The sequence below is a fragment of the Paroedura picta genome, chromosome 2 (genome assembly GCF_049243985.1).
Source record: "Paroedura picta isolate Pp20150507F chromosome 2, Ppicta_v3.0, whole genome shotgun sequence".
Lineage (NCBI taxonomy): Eukaryota > Metazoa > Chordata > Lepidosauria > Squamata > Gekkonidae > Paroedura > Paroedura picta.
Window position 1 is genome coordinate 89,285,574 of NC_135370.1, and position 18,499 is coordinate 89,304,072.

General features: G+C 45.1%; 1 protein-coding gene and 1 long non-coding RNA gene across 2 annotated transcripts in view; one reads left to right on the forward strand and one right to left on the reverse strand.

The window, feature by feature from the left end:
- CD81 (CD81 molecule) overlaps positions 1 to 10,224 on the forward strand; it is a 79,893-nt gene extending 69,669 nt beyond the window's left edge. The window contains exons 5-8 of the mRNA XM_077321527.1: positions 2,627 to 2,734; positions 4,644 to 4,739; positions 7,181 to 7,270; positions 8,791 to 10,224. Coding sequence (XP_077177642.1) covers positions 2,627 to 2,734; positions 4,644 to 4,739; positions 7,181 to 7,270; positions 8,791 to 8,850 — 354 coding nt within the window. The 3' untranslated portion in view covers positions 8,851 to 10,224. The remainder of the gene's footprint in view (positions 1 to 2,626; positions 2,735 to 4,643; positions 4,740 to 7,180; positions 7,271 to 8,790) is intronic.
- Positions 10,225 to 12,875: 2,651 nt separating this feature from the next.
- LOC143829922 (uncharacterized) lies at positions 12,876 to 18,463 on the reverse strand. Its single transcript, XR_013228282.1, has 3 exons — positions 17,613 to 18,463; positions 16,474 to 16,552; positions 12,876 to 13,811 (listed from the first exon to the last, which is right to left on the reverse strand). It is a non-coding gene; the product is annotated as an uncharacterized LOC143829922 (long non-coding RNA).
- Positions 18,464 to 18,499: the final 36 nt, after the last annotated feature.

The window sequence follows — 18,499 nt, forward strand, 5'->3', positions numbered from 1 at the left end:
TATGTAATGTATTCTGAAGCATGCTTTAGATCAGGGGTGGCCTAACTGGCTCTCCAGATGTCCATAGACTACAATTATCATGAGGCTGCCTTTGAGGATTGTTTGGAAGCTTCAGCTGGTTCGGAACTAGCAGTCATATTGTTAACTGGGAATCACTAGTAAGAACCGCATTTGTTAGTGGGGGTAGGGGAGTTAGGTGGAGTGGTATGCTACAGGGGCAGAATCCTGAGCCCATCCAAGTGGTAACCACACTAAGGACTCCCTCTGTGGTGCTTGTGCCCAGCCTAGGGAATACTTTCCATAAAAGTCTCTTTGTAATGACCTTACTGTTACTAGCTTTCAAATATCTAAAAAGGGTACTAGCCTGATAGATAGACAGACAACATATTTAAATACAGAACCACGATTCATGGAGGGGAAGCAAATCTTAATGTATTTGCCCACCCTCTGCTGTATGGCAAATAGATGGGGAAGAAATGGAGATAGTGACAGATTTTATTTTCCTGGGCTCCAAGATCACTGCAGATGGGGACTGCAGCAAAGAAATTAAAAGACGCTTGCTCCTGGGGAGGAAAGCTATGGCAAATCTAGACAGCATCCTAAAAAGCAGAGACATCACCTTACCAACAAAAGTGCGTTTAGTCATGGCTATGGTATTCCCAGTTGCAATGTATGGCTGCGAAAGTTGGACCATAAGGAAGGCCGAGCGTCAAAGAATTGATGCTTTTGAACTCTGGTGCTGGAGAAGACTCTTGCGAGTCCCTTGGACTGCAAGGCGAACAAACCGGTCAGTCCTAGAGGAGATCAGTCCTGCCTGCTCCTTAGAAGGCCAGATCCTGAAGATGAAACTCAAATACTTTGGCCACCTCATGAGAAGGAAGGACTCCCTGGAGAAGAGCCTAATGCTGGGAGCGATTGAGGGCAAAAGAAGAAGGGGACGACAGAGAATGAGGTGGCTGGATGGAGTCACTGAAGCAGTAGGTGCAAGCTTAAATGGACTCCGGGGAATGGTAGAGGACAGGAAGGCCTGGAGGATCATTGTCCATGGGGTCGCGATGGGTCGGACACGACTTCGCACATAACAACAACAACTGCTGTATGGGCTTTCCTCACATTGGCATAGTGCCCCTTCTGCATTTAGGGTGTACATATCACTGCTGTGATTTGGAACACTGGGTTGTGTTTTGTTTGGTTTTTTATGTTCTTAACTACAAGGATGGGCCCTTAGTAAGAAGCCAAGCACCAGTACCACACTGCCTTGGTGTATGAGAATAATGATGACTCACACCTCTGTATCAAGTGGCCACAGACTGTGATTAGCACCAGTGTCATCTGACCCTTTATGCATGCTGGGAATAGTGTGAGAAAATTCTATTACTGGTATTTTATCCACAAGTCAGTTCCAGATGGCTATGAAGAAACGGAATAGGAGTGCTGTGTTTATAAGCCTTTAACAGTCTTCCCCCTGGGACAATTATCCCCTAATAAAAAGCTTTCCATTCTTGCTTCTCAAAATGAAATCTCTCATGCTGTTTTCCAGCTTCTGACTTCCCAAGGGTAGCTTAGATTGGAATAAGAAGTACACGTTCCCCTCTGTATTCTAGCAATCTGTTAGTCCTGACTTCAACATTGATCTTTGTGGGAAGAACAGGCCATAGAACTGAGGCAACAAAATACATTTCCCTGAAAAATCCAGTTGATTCTCATTAGCCTGCTTGATTACAATAGGATCGTTTTGGTGTTATGAAGCGCAGCATTTATGGTGCTTTATTTAGCCATTGTAGTATAGTAGTTAAAGTGTTAGACTAGGATGTGGGAGACCCAGGTTTGGATCCCCACTTTGCCATGGAAGCTCTCTGGAGTGACTTGGGCCAGTCATACAGTCTCACCCTAACCTACCTCATAGAGTTGTTGTGAGGATAAAATGAAGGAGAACAATGCAAGCTGCTTTGGGTCTGCATTGAGAAGAGGGGCAGTAAATACATTTATTTAGTACTTGGAAAAACCAAGAAAACCTGTATCATGGGTATTATATCTTCCTTCAACTTGTGAGCCAGGAATAAGATCATTTTCTTACATGAAAGAACCCTTATCATTCCCTTACTTGCTACTTTTCCTGCCCATGTCTCTCTCTCAATTAGTGATTTCATCTGTTTTTTCTCTCTTTCATCACTTTGCCCATATGACTAGGTCTTAAGAATGACATACATTGGAGAAGGCTTAGTTTGTGATATTACCTTTTCGGCAGCTGCATATTTGTGACAAAAGTGTGGGGTTAGAACCTGGGGAAACAGAGAAGTTGAAATGGGAAAGCATTGGGCTTGTGATGTGATGTGTGTGTGTGTATACCCATGCATCACTATTTGAATGCAGGTGACAAAGCATATCATGGTACACAACTGTTTAAATTTGAGTTATATTTTAATAATAACATAAATGCAGTATAAAATAGGAGGCAATGTTTAAAGCCACTGTTCATTGTCATTAAAATTTTCTCCAAATTAAGATATACAAGACTGGGACTTTATTTGTTTACCCTTAATTATGATATTGGAAAATACATCTGGGTGTTGTTTCCTCACCACTGTGTCACTTTCCTTTATCTTTTCCTCTCCTCTGTTAACAGGTTGCCAAGGATGTCAAACATTTCTATGATGAAGCTTTGGCCCAGGCACAAGGACAGGGTCTCAAAGCACAGAAGGCAAAACCTGTTCTGAAAACCTTCCATGATACAGTAAGTTGTCTGTAACCCCCTGTAGGAAATCGATCATAACTGGAATGCAACTTTCCTGTAACATATCTGTTAATTGCTTTAGGGTTTTATTCAAGAAAGGCCTCCAGTCTGCATAAAGTATTATACTGTATCTTGAAAATGCTGTTATGCTACACAGTAAACTGAGCATTCAAGAGGATTTTTCCCATTAGATCCCAAGAACAGATGGGAGTAGTGACCTGACACCCATGAGCAGAATGTAAAACAGACAATGGAAGTTGTTGAGAGGAGATTCCTGCACCCTGCTGCACTGTCAACCCCTCCTTCCCTGCCTGTAGCCTCAGATGCTGATGAGGAAAGACAGAGATGATGGGGACCCACCAGCAACTTGTGGGAGTGGCAATCCCATTTCATCTACCATTGATTCCTCCAACACCTCCCCTAGCCCAACAGCTTCAGCGCCTCAGCAGCTTTCTCAGACTCTCCCCTGCCTCAGTGGCTCCATCTCTGTCATAATAGGGACAGCTTGCCTGCCCCTTCAGCAGTCTCACACCATGTTCCCTGGACTCTTCACCACCTCACCACCTTGATTGGCGGCTTGCCCAGACACTTTGCTGTCTTGGCAGCCCACCCCATCTGCCTTGTCATTTCCCCCCACTCCCAGCCTCACTAGCCTTGGCAAGGGCTCACCCACCCCCCAGCTGGATTGCAACCTTAGTGGCCACCTGCCTTGGTCAGGCTGACAGCACCTTTTAGCTTCCCCCGTGACTGGGCCCAGAATGGCTTTTGGATGCCACCTCCATGGCCAGGCCCAGATCACCTCTCAGACTCTGTACCGATGGCAGGGCCCAGAGCAGCTCCAGGACTCTGACACTGCCAAGCCTCCAGAACATTGGAGGTAAAGTCCCCACCCTCAGTGCTGCTGTCTCACTGCCTTAGAGGCTGCTGAAGAGAGATGGGGCTCCCAATGGCAGCTGCTGTTGTGTGCAGAGGTTTGTTGGGGGGGGATAAAAACCTCAACCTCATTTTGTGAAAGGTTTTAGATTTTTCTGCAAAGCTGGGTGATGCACCAAGATTTCAGGAAAATCTTAATTCTCTCCACCTGGTCCCAAACTGCCGAATTAGAACAATAAAATCAGAGTCCAGTAGCACCTTTAAGACCAACAAAGATTTATTCAAGACATGAGCTTTCGAGTGCAAGCACTCTTCGTCAGACTAAGAACAGACCATCATAACAGTAGGAAGAGTGCTTGCACTCGAAAGCTCATGTCGTGAATAAATCTTTGTTGGTCTTAAAGGTGCTACTGGACTCTGATTTTATTGTGCTACTTCAGACCAACACGGCTACTCATTTGAATCTGCCGAATTAGAAGTATTCATAAATGGAGACAGGCTGTGAATTGGATATACAGATGATTGTTAAGAAACTGATTCCTCCAACAACTACTGTGAGGGTGAAATCAACCATAATGCTAGAAATCCATTATCTGATTTTCAAATGCAGACGGAAGCTTACTAAGGAGAAGTCCACGGTTTTAACATCCTTCCTCATTCGCTCGCAGAGGAAAAGGAGGGCACCCCCTATTTGCACTTCTTTTTTCCCTGTTTGATGGCTAAGTGGAGCACAAGGGAAGGGGTCCATTTCATTTGGCAAAACTGTACAGAGGACACACAAACACAAACACATTCCCACTCCAGATCAGGTTTCTGCACAGTTTATGCTGCGACAATAATTTTTATTGCTAGGAGGATCTCATCATGCAATTTCTAGCCTCTTGGCTGTCTAGACCCTAGATTTCCACTGTGCTGCGGTCATGTCAGTATCAGCATGTATGACACTCTAGGTGGATTGTTGAAAGAATGCAACCTGAAGTCTTTAGAACAGAATGTGTGCAAGTCTGCTAACTTCTCTGTTTTTTCCCTCTCACAGCTAGATTGCTGTGGCACAAATGTCTTCACATATGCAACTTCCTCCTTGGCTGGTGAAAACTTGTGCCCAGAAAAGACCATCACACAGATCGCTAGAGTAAGGATGCTTCTATATTGTACAGCTGTTGTCTATGGTGCATGCTCTTTCCTAGCCACCAAGATTTCAGAGGACCTCTGGATAGTGTTTTTCAATGTCTAAAATAAAGAGAAATTGCAAAGGATTTTCGCCCATGCAGCTTTTTCTCTTTCCTTCACAGTCTGCATCACAGACTTGAGGCCAAACTGAGGGCAGAAGAGCCCACAACCTGGGTTCCTCAGGAAGCAGATTAGTTGAAAGCAACGGTGTGAGAGGCTGTCAGACAGTCTAGCAAACTCCTGCCCATTTTCCTGATCCAGCTCCTCCCCCCCCCCCCCCCAGCATCCCAAAGTGGACGGGAGGGTCAGCTTAGCAGCCATTGTGCCCCCAGTCTGTGAGAGCGAGCAGGCAGCAGTTGGGGGGGCACAGGCACTCCTCGTCAGAAGGGTGAAGTCGAAGAGCCCCCAGGCACCCCTGGCAGCTCACTCACCTCAGGAGCCTTGTCTGAGCGGCCAGAAACTGCAAAGAAGTGGCTGAATTGTGGGAAGACAGCGGTGGGAATTATAATCTAACCAGTGTGTAGACAGTCAATCAGAGGCGTACAGGTACCAATGATGGACCTGATTGGCCCATAACCCTTAACACCAAACTCCTCCCAGGACCCCTTACTGATTTTATTGAGACGCTCATGGTTACAGATGGTTTTTCTTCTAACGAGAGAGAGAGCATCACGAATATAGGTGCAAATTTGTTTCACTAGTGATGGTAGGAAAAGGAAGATGTTTCAATGTGCTGTTAATTTGTAGATCTGGTTGTTTTTAGAGCGGGTTATTTTCAGAGCTGGAAAGAGAATAATATAGTTAGTGGTTTGGTCAAGGCATCAATCTTCACCTAAGGGCATGACTGGTTATCTTTTCTTTTGGTTTTTTTTAAAAAACAATAAGGCTACTAAATCATTCCCTTTCCCACAGCATCTTAGCTCTGATCTGATTTGGGGATCCTGAAAATAGCCATCTTCTTGGTTTAGAGCCAGTGTAGGATTGTTATTGGTGTGCTTGAGCCTAATCTGCCTCACAGGATTGTTGTAAAGATGGAGGGGAGAATCACGTATGACACCCAGCTCTTCCTCCTGATGGATGACCGCCCTAACCCGCCCCCCAACCCCCAGAATCTTTAGCCAGATGCCTGGAAGGAGTGACGTAATGGATTAAGCAGAGGCATCTAAAGCTCAACCCTGCAAAGACAGAGGTCCTGTGGTTGGGTATGAAGGGACTGTGGGAGGAAATGCACCTGCCCACCCTGGACAGTGTGCAGTTCCTAGTGATTCACTCTGCCAGGAACCTGGGCATGATTCTGGATGCTTCCCTTACAATGGAAGGGAAGGGTCACAAGGTAGCATGGCTGGCATTTTACCACCTCCACCAAGCCAAACTACTAGTGCCCTACCTGGAACCGGAGCACCTAGCCTCAGTGATCCAAAGACTGGACTTCTGCAACTCGCTCTATGCAGGCCTACCCTTATCCTTGATCAGGAAACTACAACTGGTGCAGAATGCCGCAGCCAGGATTCTCACTAAGACATCTTGGAGATCCCGCATCCAGCTGGCAGTCCAAGAACTCAGCTGGCTCCCAATTTAATTACGGACATGTAGGACCTCAACAAGGGCCAGGGCCTTTTCAGGCCTGGCCCCCACCTGGTGGAATGAGCTCCCTGAAGAGATAAGGGCCCCGCCAGAACTTCCACAGTTCTGCAGGGCCGACTGACCCATAACATCTACAGGTCTCCCCCCCCCCTCCCGACTGAGGTCGAACTTACCAAGGGAGTGTCAAAGTTATAGTTGTTGAAATACTGTTCTAATTGTTCTAGTTGGTATGTTATTGTTATTGTTATGGTTACATTGTTATATTGATATTGATAGTGTTCTGTGTAAATGTTCCAAAATGTCTTATATAAACCGCCCAGAGCTGTAGGGAAGGGCAGTATAAAAATCTGCATTCATTCATTCATTCATTCATTCTGCACATTTCTGCATGAATGAATGAATGTGCTTCCTGAGATCCTGGGCAAAGAGTAGGATTTAAGAGTAGGATGTATTTAAATTGAATGTTTTGAAATTTGGGAGATTTAATCCTTTCATCATGTCCACGTTGGCCTTAAATATGTTTTATAAAGTAAAAGGTTCAAGGACAGAATTGGATTTTAACATTAGAGTTAAATTAACTGAGAATCTATACAATGTTTCAAGGAGATAGGGGAATAAAGCCCCATCCAAGTCACAAGAGAAGCACAAGTAATCTATTGATTCTTCAAGGTCCAGTTTTGACTGTCTTCGCTCATCATCCTGTCCGTTGCTGTATACAAGTAGCCTGACTAAGCAAGCGGCTTCTAATTTACCCTCAACCATCAGTATTTATAGAGAAAAAAGTGTGCTGATTTGCTACATATTTTTTGTTCCCTGTAGGGGGCAGACTGTCACACTAGAATTGATGAACTGTTCTCTGGAAAGCTGTACCTGATTGGTATTGCTGCAATTGTGGTGGCTGTGATCATGGTAAGTTTCTGCTTTTTGGATTCTGGACAGGGGAGCACTTATATGGGCTGTGAGTCTTTCAAAAAAAAAACTTAGACCAGTAACTGCACTCCATCTGCAGCATGTTTCTGGGGCTCACAGATGAGGCATTAAGTTGGCAATTATAGGTAGAAAGTGATTAAAAGTATGTGTTGCTAAGGGCCAAACTAGGGTGTAGTCTGCACAGGACTTTTTACCCAGTTGTACTTCGAATGAATCCTTTCCGTCTACACTGAATTCTATTTGCATTTTGACTTTGGGCACTTTAAATTTTCCTCCTGCAAAATCCATTATTGATTCGTGGTGACCCTACCTTTCCCCCACAATATCCAGAAGTGGATATAAGCCTTGATATTTGTAAAATCGCCATCAGTAAATGTGCAGCTCTCTGCTTTTTGTGAATTAACTCTGCCTTGTGCCTCCAACACTGTAATAAAGCAGTCTTCCCTGATTGGCCAGGGCTATAGTTCAAAGTCTTCCTGGTTCCCAGTTGCAAGGCTTTCCTTAAAGTGACTGAGCTCCAGAAGCCCTAACTTCTCTCAGAAGAGATTTGCCTCCCCCTAATCTGCTGTCTCCAACCCTCTACCCCCCCCCCGGGCTCGGTGCGGTGAAAGGGGCAGGGCCAGTGTGTCATAGACGCAGAGGGCCTGCTCTTCTGGGCACATCGAAGCCTTCCTGCCACCCCACTTCCTGCCCAAGGTCCCGGGCTCACCTGCTCCTTTCCTGGCGGCGAAGCCTCTTCCTCCAGCCCACTCACTGCAGAGTCCAGGATGGGCCAATTGGCCAATGGGGAGCCGCGCTGCACGTGGCTCCCAATTGGCCACTTGGCCCCAGAGTGACACTCAGATGACCCAATCGGGAGCTGCGAAGTTTTTATCATGGACTCGCCCCGCCCCTTTCTCCTCCCACCTAGCCCTTACTGTTTTATTTTTACCGCTCCACAGGATTATGGCTTGCAAGGTATTAAGTGAAGCTCCAACTGATATGCATTGTATATAAGAATGTCTGATATGGAGCTCACATTGTGAAATATTGTTCACCACCACTCTCAGTATTGCCTGACTCTTGTTCAAAGCACATTTTCATGCATTAAGCAGAATAAAAGTGTCGTACATAATAAATATTTGGATTTTAAACAAAAAAATGCAGCTCAATATTTAAGTTCATAACTTGTGTTGTCAGGTTGGGTTTTTGTTTCCCTTTTTGGTTAGGGATGTCAGCTTCTATGTGGGACCTGAAAATCCCCCAGAATTACAACTCTTCTCCAGAATACAAAGATCAGTTCCCCTGGAGAACATGACTGCTTTGGAGGGTGGACTATTGGCATTGTTCCACACTGAGGTCCCTCTCCTCTTCAGGCTCCATCCCCAAATCTGTACGAGTTCCCCAACCTGAATCTGGCAAGTCTGTGGCTGGGTGGGACCCGGCAACCCATGTGCAGGTACTTTCCATGGGAATGCACCTTAAGTCTGATACCCCTGTATGTTCCCTCTTTCCTGCAGATCTTTGAAATGATCCTGAGCATGGTACTGTGCTGTGGCATCAGAAGCTCTGTCTACTGAAGTAGTGGAAGGGCAGGGGCAAATCAATGGTGCCGAAGGGACCCCAAAGTGCCACTGTTTGACCAGGAGATGCTTCCAATGAAAGACAAAGAAAATTATGTATATAAATATTTCAGATATTACCATGCAGTACTTATCATTCTTACTTGGAAGTCTTTTTTTAAGTGTGTGTGTGTGGGGGGGGAGTTTTCTGTGTGTTGTGGTGGAGTTAGTTTCACATCTGTTTGTGTTGTAGGAAAGCTGCCATACCAGTAGTTTCAGACCTCTTACTAAAGATGGACATTTTCTTCCCCTGCCTTTTGTCACTGCTCCTGTTTTGCCAGCAGGGAACTATAGGGTGCCACTTGCAGGTTTTAACCTCTTAGAAGGAATACAAATGCCTTTGTGTCTTTATTCCTCCCAATTGGGGGGGGGGGGGTTGATCCCAGATATGTTTTATGCAGTAAACGTTTCAAAGTCAGAATTGCGTTTGTACGTTAAAGTTTGAACAATGGAAGACTTGCATAGTTTTTCAGGAAGAGGGAGGAAAGAAGCTCCTCCAAGTTGTGAGAGAAGAACAAGTGATCTATGAATGCTTCAAGGCCCATTTTTATTGCATTCACTCACTATTCTGTCAGCTGCTGTGTACAAGTAGCTTGACTGAGCGAGTGGTGCCAGCATTTCCTTTCCCACCATTTCCTGTCTTGGTTATAAGCTATGCCTAGTCTATTTCTGAGAGCCTGTGGGAGTACAGCAGTCCCTTGATGCAAGGTGCTGTTTCCAGTCATGCTGTGGTGTTATTGAGCATACAGTTTGCCAGTATTCCTGTCCCTCAATGAAGAGCGAAGAGACTTATTTCACAAACTTTGTAAATGCATTCATCGTGGTCAATGCCATCCTCAGAGCACTTTGTTGGGATTAAGCCCCACTGAATACTTGTGTAGGATTCTGATTCAGGAGAAATCACTGGGCTTCAGAATACCTAGCTCTGTTTAGGATTGCCCTGTTAGTCGCCTAATGTCACCTAAATAGATTTGAAGACCAAATTGCAGTTCTTAAAGTATCAGTTCCTATTAAGAGACGCTTTTAAAAACAAATAACTTGGATTTAGTTCCTGATCTGTTCTTTATTTTTATCCTTTTACTTTGCTCAAAAGAATTAAATGAAAAAAATTTACTGGTCTGATACTGGAATGTTAAAGCTTTCTTGTATGCACTCCTAAAACTGAACTCCAGTGTATGCTTACAAAATCGGTTCTGAAATACAAGTACTGTTTGATGTCATTTACTTGGTAACTATGTAGTATTCTAATGATGCCAAAAATATTGAGGATATCAGTTAAATAGTTATAATGGCTGGAAAATTATTCATTAAATATGCATTTTTTTAAGGAGACACCTATTCTTTTGCTTCTTTGGTGGGGAAACTCGGCGCAGTAAAGCTGGACAATAGGCAATCACGTATATACGGGAATTATATTGTATTAGAAAGGTGTCCTCCAAGCACCAGAAATATAGCTAGAAGGCTGTACAGTTTTTATGCAAAAGGCATTTTTCAAATCCTTGCCTCCCAGTAACAAAGGTGTATATATTGTAGCATTTTTGTTATTTCACTAGTGATCATTTAAGGCAGTGGTCCCCAACCTTTTTGTCACCAGGGACCGGTCAACGCTTGACAATTTTATTGAGGCCTGGGGGGCTATTCTTTTGCCGAGGGACATTGCCGCCGCCAGAGCCCCTGCACCACTTGCTTTCCCACCGGCGCCCCTGACTTCCTGCCACCCACTGCCAGCCCTGGGGGAGCCCCAGCCATGGCGGCCACTGGAGAGCACCAAAGGTGGGCCGGTGGCAAGGTGGCAGGGCAGCCCCTGAGGCAGCAGTCAGGGAGGAGGACAAGGAGGAGCTCCGGACCGGTATTGACTGATCCACGGACCGGTACCGGTCCCCGGACCAGGGGTTGGGGACCACTGATTTAAGGCATTTCATTCTACTGTAACGTAGCTGAGATGTTAATAGCAGTTCTCCCACCCTCAAAAAAACTTGAGTTGGGAGGAAAAGACCTGCTGTGCTATTCAGATTCCACTAACCTTTACTCTATTGCACAGTGACCATATTCACATGAGAGTTTAGCTCTTACACTTGCTTGTTTGTGTGTTTATTTCATACAGGATTAATTCCCACTCAGATTAATTTTGTAAAAGAAATCCCATTTAGTAGTTCAGTTTCTGTGTTTGCATGTTACAATTTGTGCAAAAGAGCTGTTTTTTTATATCCCACTTTTCACTACCAGGTGTCCCAAAGCTGCTTACAAACACCTTTCCCTCCCTCTCCTCACAACAGACTCTGTGAAGTAGGTGGGGCTGAGAAAACTCTAACAGAGCTGATGTGTGAGAACATCCAAGGTCACCCAGCTGGCAGCATGTGGAAAAGTGGAGAATCAAACCTGGTTCTACAGATTAGAGGCTGCCACTCTTAACCACTACACCAAGTCCTGGTTTTTTGCTTTGCTGTTGTTCTTAGTGTACTGGATTCCAGGAGGTTGCATAAACAAAGGGAATATACATATACAGTTCTGCAATATTCTAACGCTAGTGCTCATTCTGAATCAGACTCGCTAGCACTAGGTATATTTTTCTAAATACAGCAATAGGAGCAAAGAGATTCAGTGCACATATACCCTTAAGCAGTGGTCCCCAACCTTTTTATCACCAGGGACCGGTCACACTTGATAATTTTACTGAGGCCGGGGGGGGGGGTAGTCTTTTGCCGAGGGACATCACCGCCACCTGAGCCCCTGCTCCGCTTGCTTTCCCGCTGGCGCCCCTGACTTCCCGCTGCCCACTGGCGGGCACTGACAGCAGCCAAGAGGGAGCCCCAGCCATGGCAGCCGCCAGAGACCACCAAAGGTGAGCCAGCAGCAGAGTGGCAGGGCAGCCCCTGAGGCAGCAGCTGGGGAGGAGGGCGAGGAGGGGCCATAGCCTGGTATCAACTGATCAACGAACCGGTCCCGGTCCCTGGATCAGGGGTTGGGGACAGCTGCCCTTAAGGACCTGAAGATGAAGGAAAAGGGATAAATGGATCAGTTTTTTCCCGTCTGAGCTTTTCAATTTACATGGGCTGTTTTACATCCTTAAGAAGCAGCATCTCAGTCTTACTGGTTTGAGGGAGAAGGAAAAATATCTTTAGCCTTAGGAACAGCCTTAAAGTAACACTGCCCTGATTGTCAGTCAGACTTCACAGTGCACTGGAAACAGAAATTACTTTTTCCAATCAACCCTCTCTTCAAGGATTTGGCATTGCATGCTCAATATAATAGGTGATATGCACAATTTTAAAATATCATTAGAGCATGTACATTTGTCTGCACACATACATGCACATTGGGGTTCACAGCATACAGAATGTAATCTGCCTTTTCCCTGTTGTGACTGAGAAATGTATGCACACATGTTTTTCCCTATTCCATATGTTTGCTATTGTTCAACATTCACATGTTATGTAAGCAATGGGAGCTCTTTTTGAAGGTTTAGTGGTCTATATGAATTCAACACAGATTATGCATGTTCCTTAGGAAGAGCATTTTCTTTAGGCCTAGGAGATACTGTTATGATATTGTTTCTGTAGTGAATGAGGGCAGATAAATTATTAAGGATAATGCTACTTTAAAGGAAGGAGTCTTAGGCCCACGTCCTCTGCAGTTTTTCTTAAGGATCAAACTACATGTTACAGACAAATGTACTCAGTCAGAACTCTGAATGAAAGGTGGCATGGGGAATTCTAAATGGAAAAGCAATGCTGAGGGAGAGCATGGTGTTGAACACTTTATCTCCTGTGTATCAGATGACGTATGTGTGCACACAAAAGCTTTTGAATAAAACTGTTAGTCTCAAAGGTGCAAACTTTGTTCTGCTTTTTCTTCTGGACTCTGGATTACCAGCTGACCTGGAAAAAAATATCTTGCCCTTTTAACATGGTCTTAACATGTGGAAATGGGCAGTTGACGCCTATTATCTATCCAGAGAGAGAGAGATTCCAAGCAAGAAGGCTAAGTAGCATAAAGGTAAAGGTATCCCCTGTGCAAGCACCGAGTCATGTCTGACCCTTGGGGTGACGCCCTCTAGCATTTTCATGGCAGACTCAATACGGGGTGGTTTGCCAGTGCCTTCCCCAGTCATTACCGTTTACCCCCCAGCAAGCTGGGTACTCATTTTACCGACCTCGGAAGGATGGAAGGCTGAGTCAACCTTGAGCCGGCTGCTGGGATTGAACTCCCAGACCTCATGGGCAAAGCTTTCAGACGGCTGCCTTACCACTCTGCGCCACAAGAGGCTCTGGATTATCTATCCAGAGAGAGAGAGAGAAAGAGAGAGAGAGATTCCAAGTAAGAAGGCTAAGTAGCATAAATTCAGCCAAAGCACTGGAGGTCAGGAATATTCAGTGATGGCACTTCTTGATATGGGGATGCTTATTTAAGAACAGAGAGAGTAAGCTTGAGATAGATAACAGTGCAATGGATAGTTTGCATAAAAGACACATCACACTGTAAAACTACCTGCGGGTGGAGAAATCATATGGCAATATTGCCTCCAATCCCCTCCCCCTCACACACACACAAAATCTCTGCACACAGACATCAAGGAAAGACATCATCTTAATCTATTCCCTGTCCCAATTGTTTTTTCTGTATGTAGGTCTTTTCCTTCTGCGACAGCACCAGAATACAGATGTACTACATAAACAAGTTTACATAAACTGGCCATAAGGCTTCTTTCAGAGCCAGTCCCGAGAGTTTGTTCCTAGCTTGCTCTGGTTCCTAGGAAAAAGCCAAGGGACTAGAAAAGAGGTTCCAGGATACACTTATTTTGGTAGCATTTGCTATTAAATTACTCTTTCAAAAGTTCCTAAGCAGGGTAGAATTCATCCTTCTAGCTTTTAAGTATTTGAAAGGTTGTCACTTGGACGGCAGGATGCTGTTTCCGTTGGCTGCAGAGGAAAAGACGCGCAATAATGGGTTTAAACCACAAGTACAATGATATAGACTAGATATCAGGGAAAAAAATTCACAGTCAGAGTAGTTCAGCAGTGGAATAGGCTGCCTAAGGAGGTGGTGAGCTCCCCCTCACTGGCAGTCTTCAAGCAAAGGTTGGATACACACTTTTCTTGGATGCTTTGGGCTGAACCTGCGTTGAGCAGGGGGTTGGACTAGATGGCCTGTATGGCCCCTTCCAACTCTTATGATTCTGTGATTCTTACATTTAAAGGAGAAAGACTTGTCGAGGCCTATTCCAAAGTTACATGGAAAAGAATGCAGGACTCATACAGATGTTCCTGTATGAAGCACAGTATCAGTACAAGTATTAGTACAACTTGGAATGTATTTTAACAGTACTCCGTGAACTCACAGTGGTATGACAGTGGATCCAAGAAACCTTTTATTGGTTTTGTTGGTGATAGTTCCTGAGAGAACACCAATGGGCAGGGACAAGGAAAGACTACACACAAAGGTTGAACTCCTGAAGCTTACTGCTTTATTTATTTATTTATTTTGGAGGGGGGTGGAATCAGTAATAAATAACTCTCTTGTAAGGCAAAGGAGACGCAAATTCCACCTTTCTCTAATAATCCGTTCTGGGCAGAGCAGCAAATAACAAGAGGCTGATGTGAAGATCTTATGGTAAGACCAAACAGAGCATCAAGTTATATTGTGCTGAACACTTAGGACTGCATGCCACAAGCAGGGTGGGCAGGGTGAATGGCGCTGCCGCCCCAGCACAGGGCTCAGCCGGCTGCTCGTGGCAGCTTGGGCCAGCGGGCGAGCTCAGCTGTGTGCGGGCAGTGGGTTGCGGCGATGGGAGGGCGTCTGGCAGCGGCAGTTGGCACTGCGGGCCGCTCCCAGCTGTGCGGGCTGGCGGCGAGCCATTCTGTGTGAAGCTGTGGCCGCAGGCGGAGCTGGCGCCACGGCCGCAGCGGCTGGGCCCTCGTTGTGTGGCGGGCAGGCAGGTGGCCCTGGCGATGGCGAGGCAGGTAATGGCGGCGGGTGGCTGCATTCGAGCGAAGTTGGAGGGGGGCGTATTGCGCCTCCCGAGTGGTCAGTCCGGCAGCAAGGGACCAATTGCGAGCCGCGCTGCGTGCCTGCCGATTGGGCCCTCTGATTGTCAGTCGGGGGAGGGGCCTATCGGCACCCTTCCTCATCCCGGACAGGGCCTGCTGACGGAGCCCTTACTGCTTTATTTTATCCGCTCCGCGAGGAGTGGTTAAAGATAAGCCTGTCAAAGCCTTTGCCGTTTCCTCTTGCCTTTACTATCAGAAACCAGATGGCGGCAATATTTTTGTGGCTGGTTACTGTAGAAGGCATTTGTCTCTTAAACGTGCTGTTTATAATATACCAGAGGGGAGGGGACTGTGAAGTCTGGCTTTCTGAATTCTGTTTTAATACTACAGTTGTTCTACTTCCTGTAAAAATCCAATGGTCTCTTCCTGTTCCCAAAATATAAATGGCAGATTTTTCTACAAACCTAGGTTTTTTTTTTCTCAGGTTTGTAGAAATATTTGTCTTATCTATTGGAGCCATGCTGATAATCAGATATTACCCATCCCAAATACAGGTCACATAACCATCATGAGCAAGAGTAGACTTGAAGATATGCGATTCTGCAACAACTTCACCTCTTTTTCTTATTTACAGCCAACAATCTGACTTTGCAAGTTATTTGTATGGATGCCTCCAGAACTGGGCTAAGAGTGAGACTGAGGAGAGTTACATACTACTATAGTCTCCCATCACCTCCTTCCCTTGGGCTGTTTACGCTCAGAAATCATGTCCACTTGGTGTTATCTTGCTTATTGTTAAAGGAAGCTGTCAAACTATTTTTAAGGTGATATATAAAACAAACATCCAAGAAGCTAGCAGTGTATCGTCAGATTTATTCCTTCCCCAGCACTATGAAATAGGAGTGTGAAATCTGGCTTTCTAAATTCTGTTTTCTGAATGCAGTTGTTATTTTCCACTTCCTCTGTAAAACCATTGGACTCTTCCTGTTCCCAAAATACTTATGAAAGATGCTGCTGTTGAGGCTGCTATACTCCATCCTGTTATTGTGTGGCACCACCCTTGCATCTCCTTTGACCAAAAGGACAGTTCTAGTATGTGTTGCTCAAGAAGTTTTCAAAAGCAAAACTAAAAATCTAAATAAATGGGAGTGTTTACTGAAAGTTATGTGGTAGTCCACTAAAAAAGTCTGAGAAATATGTAGTTATGGATTTGAAATTTTCTCTTTGCGAAGCTGCAGCCTCTGTGAAAGAACACGGTATATGAAAATGTCATATTTGTATAACACTGATTATATTTATAGACAGATATTTAATGCAAATGTGATAATGTCTTCCAGATGCTCTACTAGTGCTAGACTTGTTGAGGAATAACAGTATTGGTCAGTTATGTATGACGGTTCAGAACATTTTTCTCTCATGCACATTCTGTCCTCATTCTTTTGCCTCTGTTTACTCACTAGGTTGCTAGTGGTTTTGAGGAGATCTTTTCAAAAAATAACCACCTATTTCAGAGGAAGAGAATATGGTTGGATTTAGTTCTCCCCCTCCCCTTGTCGGAATGTTGTTGTTTTAATTAAAAGGGCTCTACACACACCTTTTGAAACTGCTGCTGCTCCCAGAAGTAAGCAGAAGAGAACCTGTGATGTAAAAGTCTATGTATTGAGTGGGGGGTCCTAAAGAAAAAGCAGAAATTGAAAAGTCACTGAGCAGAAACTGAAGTTATACTGAAAGACTGATAAGAATGAAGTTTTGTGCTACTAGCTAGGCAGGCAGCCCAGAAAGGGCACTATCAGCAGTGGCATTCCTAGCTGATTTTGGGCCAAGGGCAGCTGGGCAGGGCTTGGTGATGCAGGGGTGGGGAACCTGAACCCTTTCCCTCCAGTCTGCAGCATCCAGATGAGCCACCCTGCTCAGCTGTTCTCTGACCATCCTATGTGTAGTGCCTGAGGGTTTGGTAGACACAGATCACAAAGTTCTTCTGAAACAAACATCTCTTTATTCAATCCAGCACCAACGCCAAATACCTAAAGTTGGTCCGCTATCGCTCTCTCAATTGCTTTACCCAAAAAGGGCAGATTAGAGAGTTGGAGATATTTGGTCACAATTTTCCTGTAATGTCAAATGAACCCAGGTTTACCCTTCAAACATGTACTGAGCATACTGCTATGCCAGTTTATCCCCATGCTATTGCAATCCTCCCAAATAAGCTGAACTAGAGAGAATATTCTGTGCTTCCTGCTAGTCAAATTATATTTTCCACTTCTCTCCAGCTAAGAATCTGGTTGCTGTTCATCTGCCTCTTGTTATGGTTTTGAAGTGTAAACTTTCCAACCCCCAATCTCCTTTTTCTTACAGTGGAGTTTGATATTTAAGCAACATCAAGCAGCCCCTCAAACTGATTTGGGGAGAAGCGGCCCATACATTTTCTAAAAATTTTCTAAATAAAAATGGTTTATACCATATTCATCATCATAGCTAAGAACACAAACCTTAGCCAATGTCTGGAGTTTTTGTGGCCTTTGACAATTTGCTGGCAGTAAGAGCTTTGATATCTGCTCTTCCCTGGGATTCCCCACTGATTTTTTTATTTACCAGAAAATCCCAGAAAAACTTTTGTATCAAGCTACACCCACAATTCTCTGTGTTAAATTTCATCAGATTAACAGCTCCGCCCCCCCCCATCCCCACCCCCACCTGCTGTGACCAAAGTGCAATCAAAAGCAAAAGTCTCACGTTATGGTGTTTTGCATCCTCGTTTTTCACTGGTGGCTTGAGAGGCATTTGATGATAATGTTACGCACTAGCAATACTGGGCTAACGGTCAAGAACCACACAGTTAGATTCAAGTGGGTAGCCATGTTGGTCTGAAGTAGCACAACAAAATTTGAGTCCAGTGGCACCTTTAAAACCAACAAAGATTTATCCAAGGCATGAGCTCTTGAGTGCATGCACATTTCCTCAGATTATGGACCAAGGATCATAAGAGTACAAGCATAAAGCAAAAGTAAATTAGTGGCAAACTAGTAAATTGTCATAATATCCAAATTATACCATATGATGCCACATGATAATCCTTTGCTAAAACAGCTCATCAGTCCTTTTGAGTTCAGTTGTCGTTAGAAACATTCAGAAAAGCTCCTGCAAAAGTGCCCAAACATTTTAAGCAGCTCAAAGCCACTATTCAAAACAGCGCTGTGCATTAATTAGGAGCGTCTGATACTCGTGGGCACCGTTCCGTACCCACCAAGACCGTCGCTTAACAGCGGCTAATCACTGCTAGCGAATGGTCATCCCTCTCCGAAATCCCCCGGCCACTGCCTGCTAAAGGCTGCTTTGGTTTTTCCCCCGCAAACCAACCCAGCCTGGTTAAAATGCCGCCGCCGCCACCCAAGGCCGGCGCGCTCCCATTTGCAGACACCGCGGCCCCTCCGACGGCGCCAGGGGAATAGCGGGTCGCCTGTCACTCTAGTCCGCCCCCTATCTCGATGGTTAACCCTCCACTCTCCTCTGCAAGGTCGGATTTCGTCCCGGTAAAAATCCAGGCACTACAGTTCCCAGCATGCATCAAGCAGAAAAGTCAAGCGGAAATGCTTTATTTCTTCCCGTCGCTTCAAGGTCGC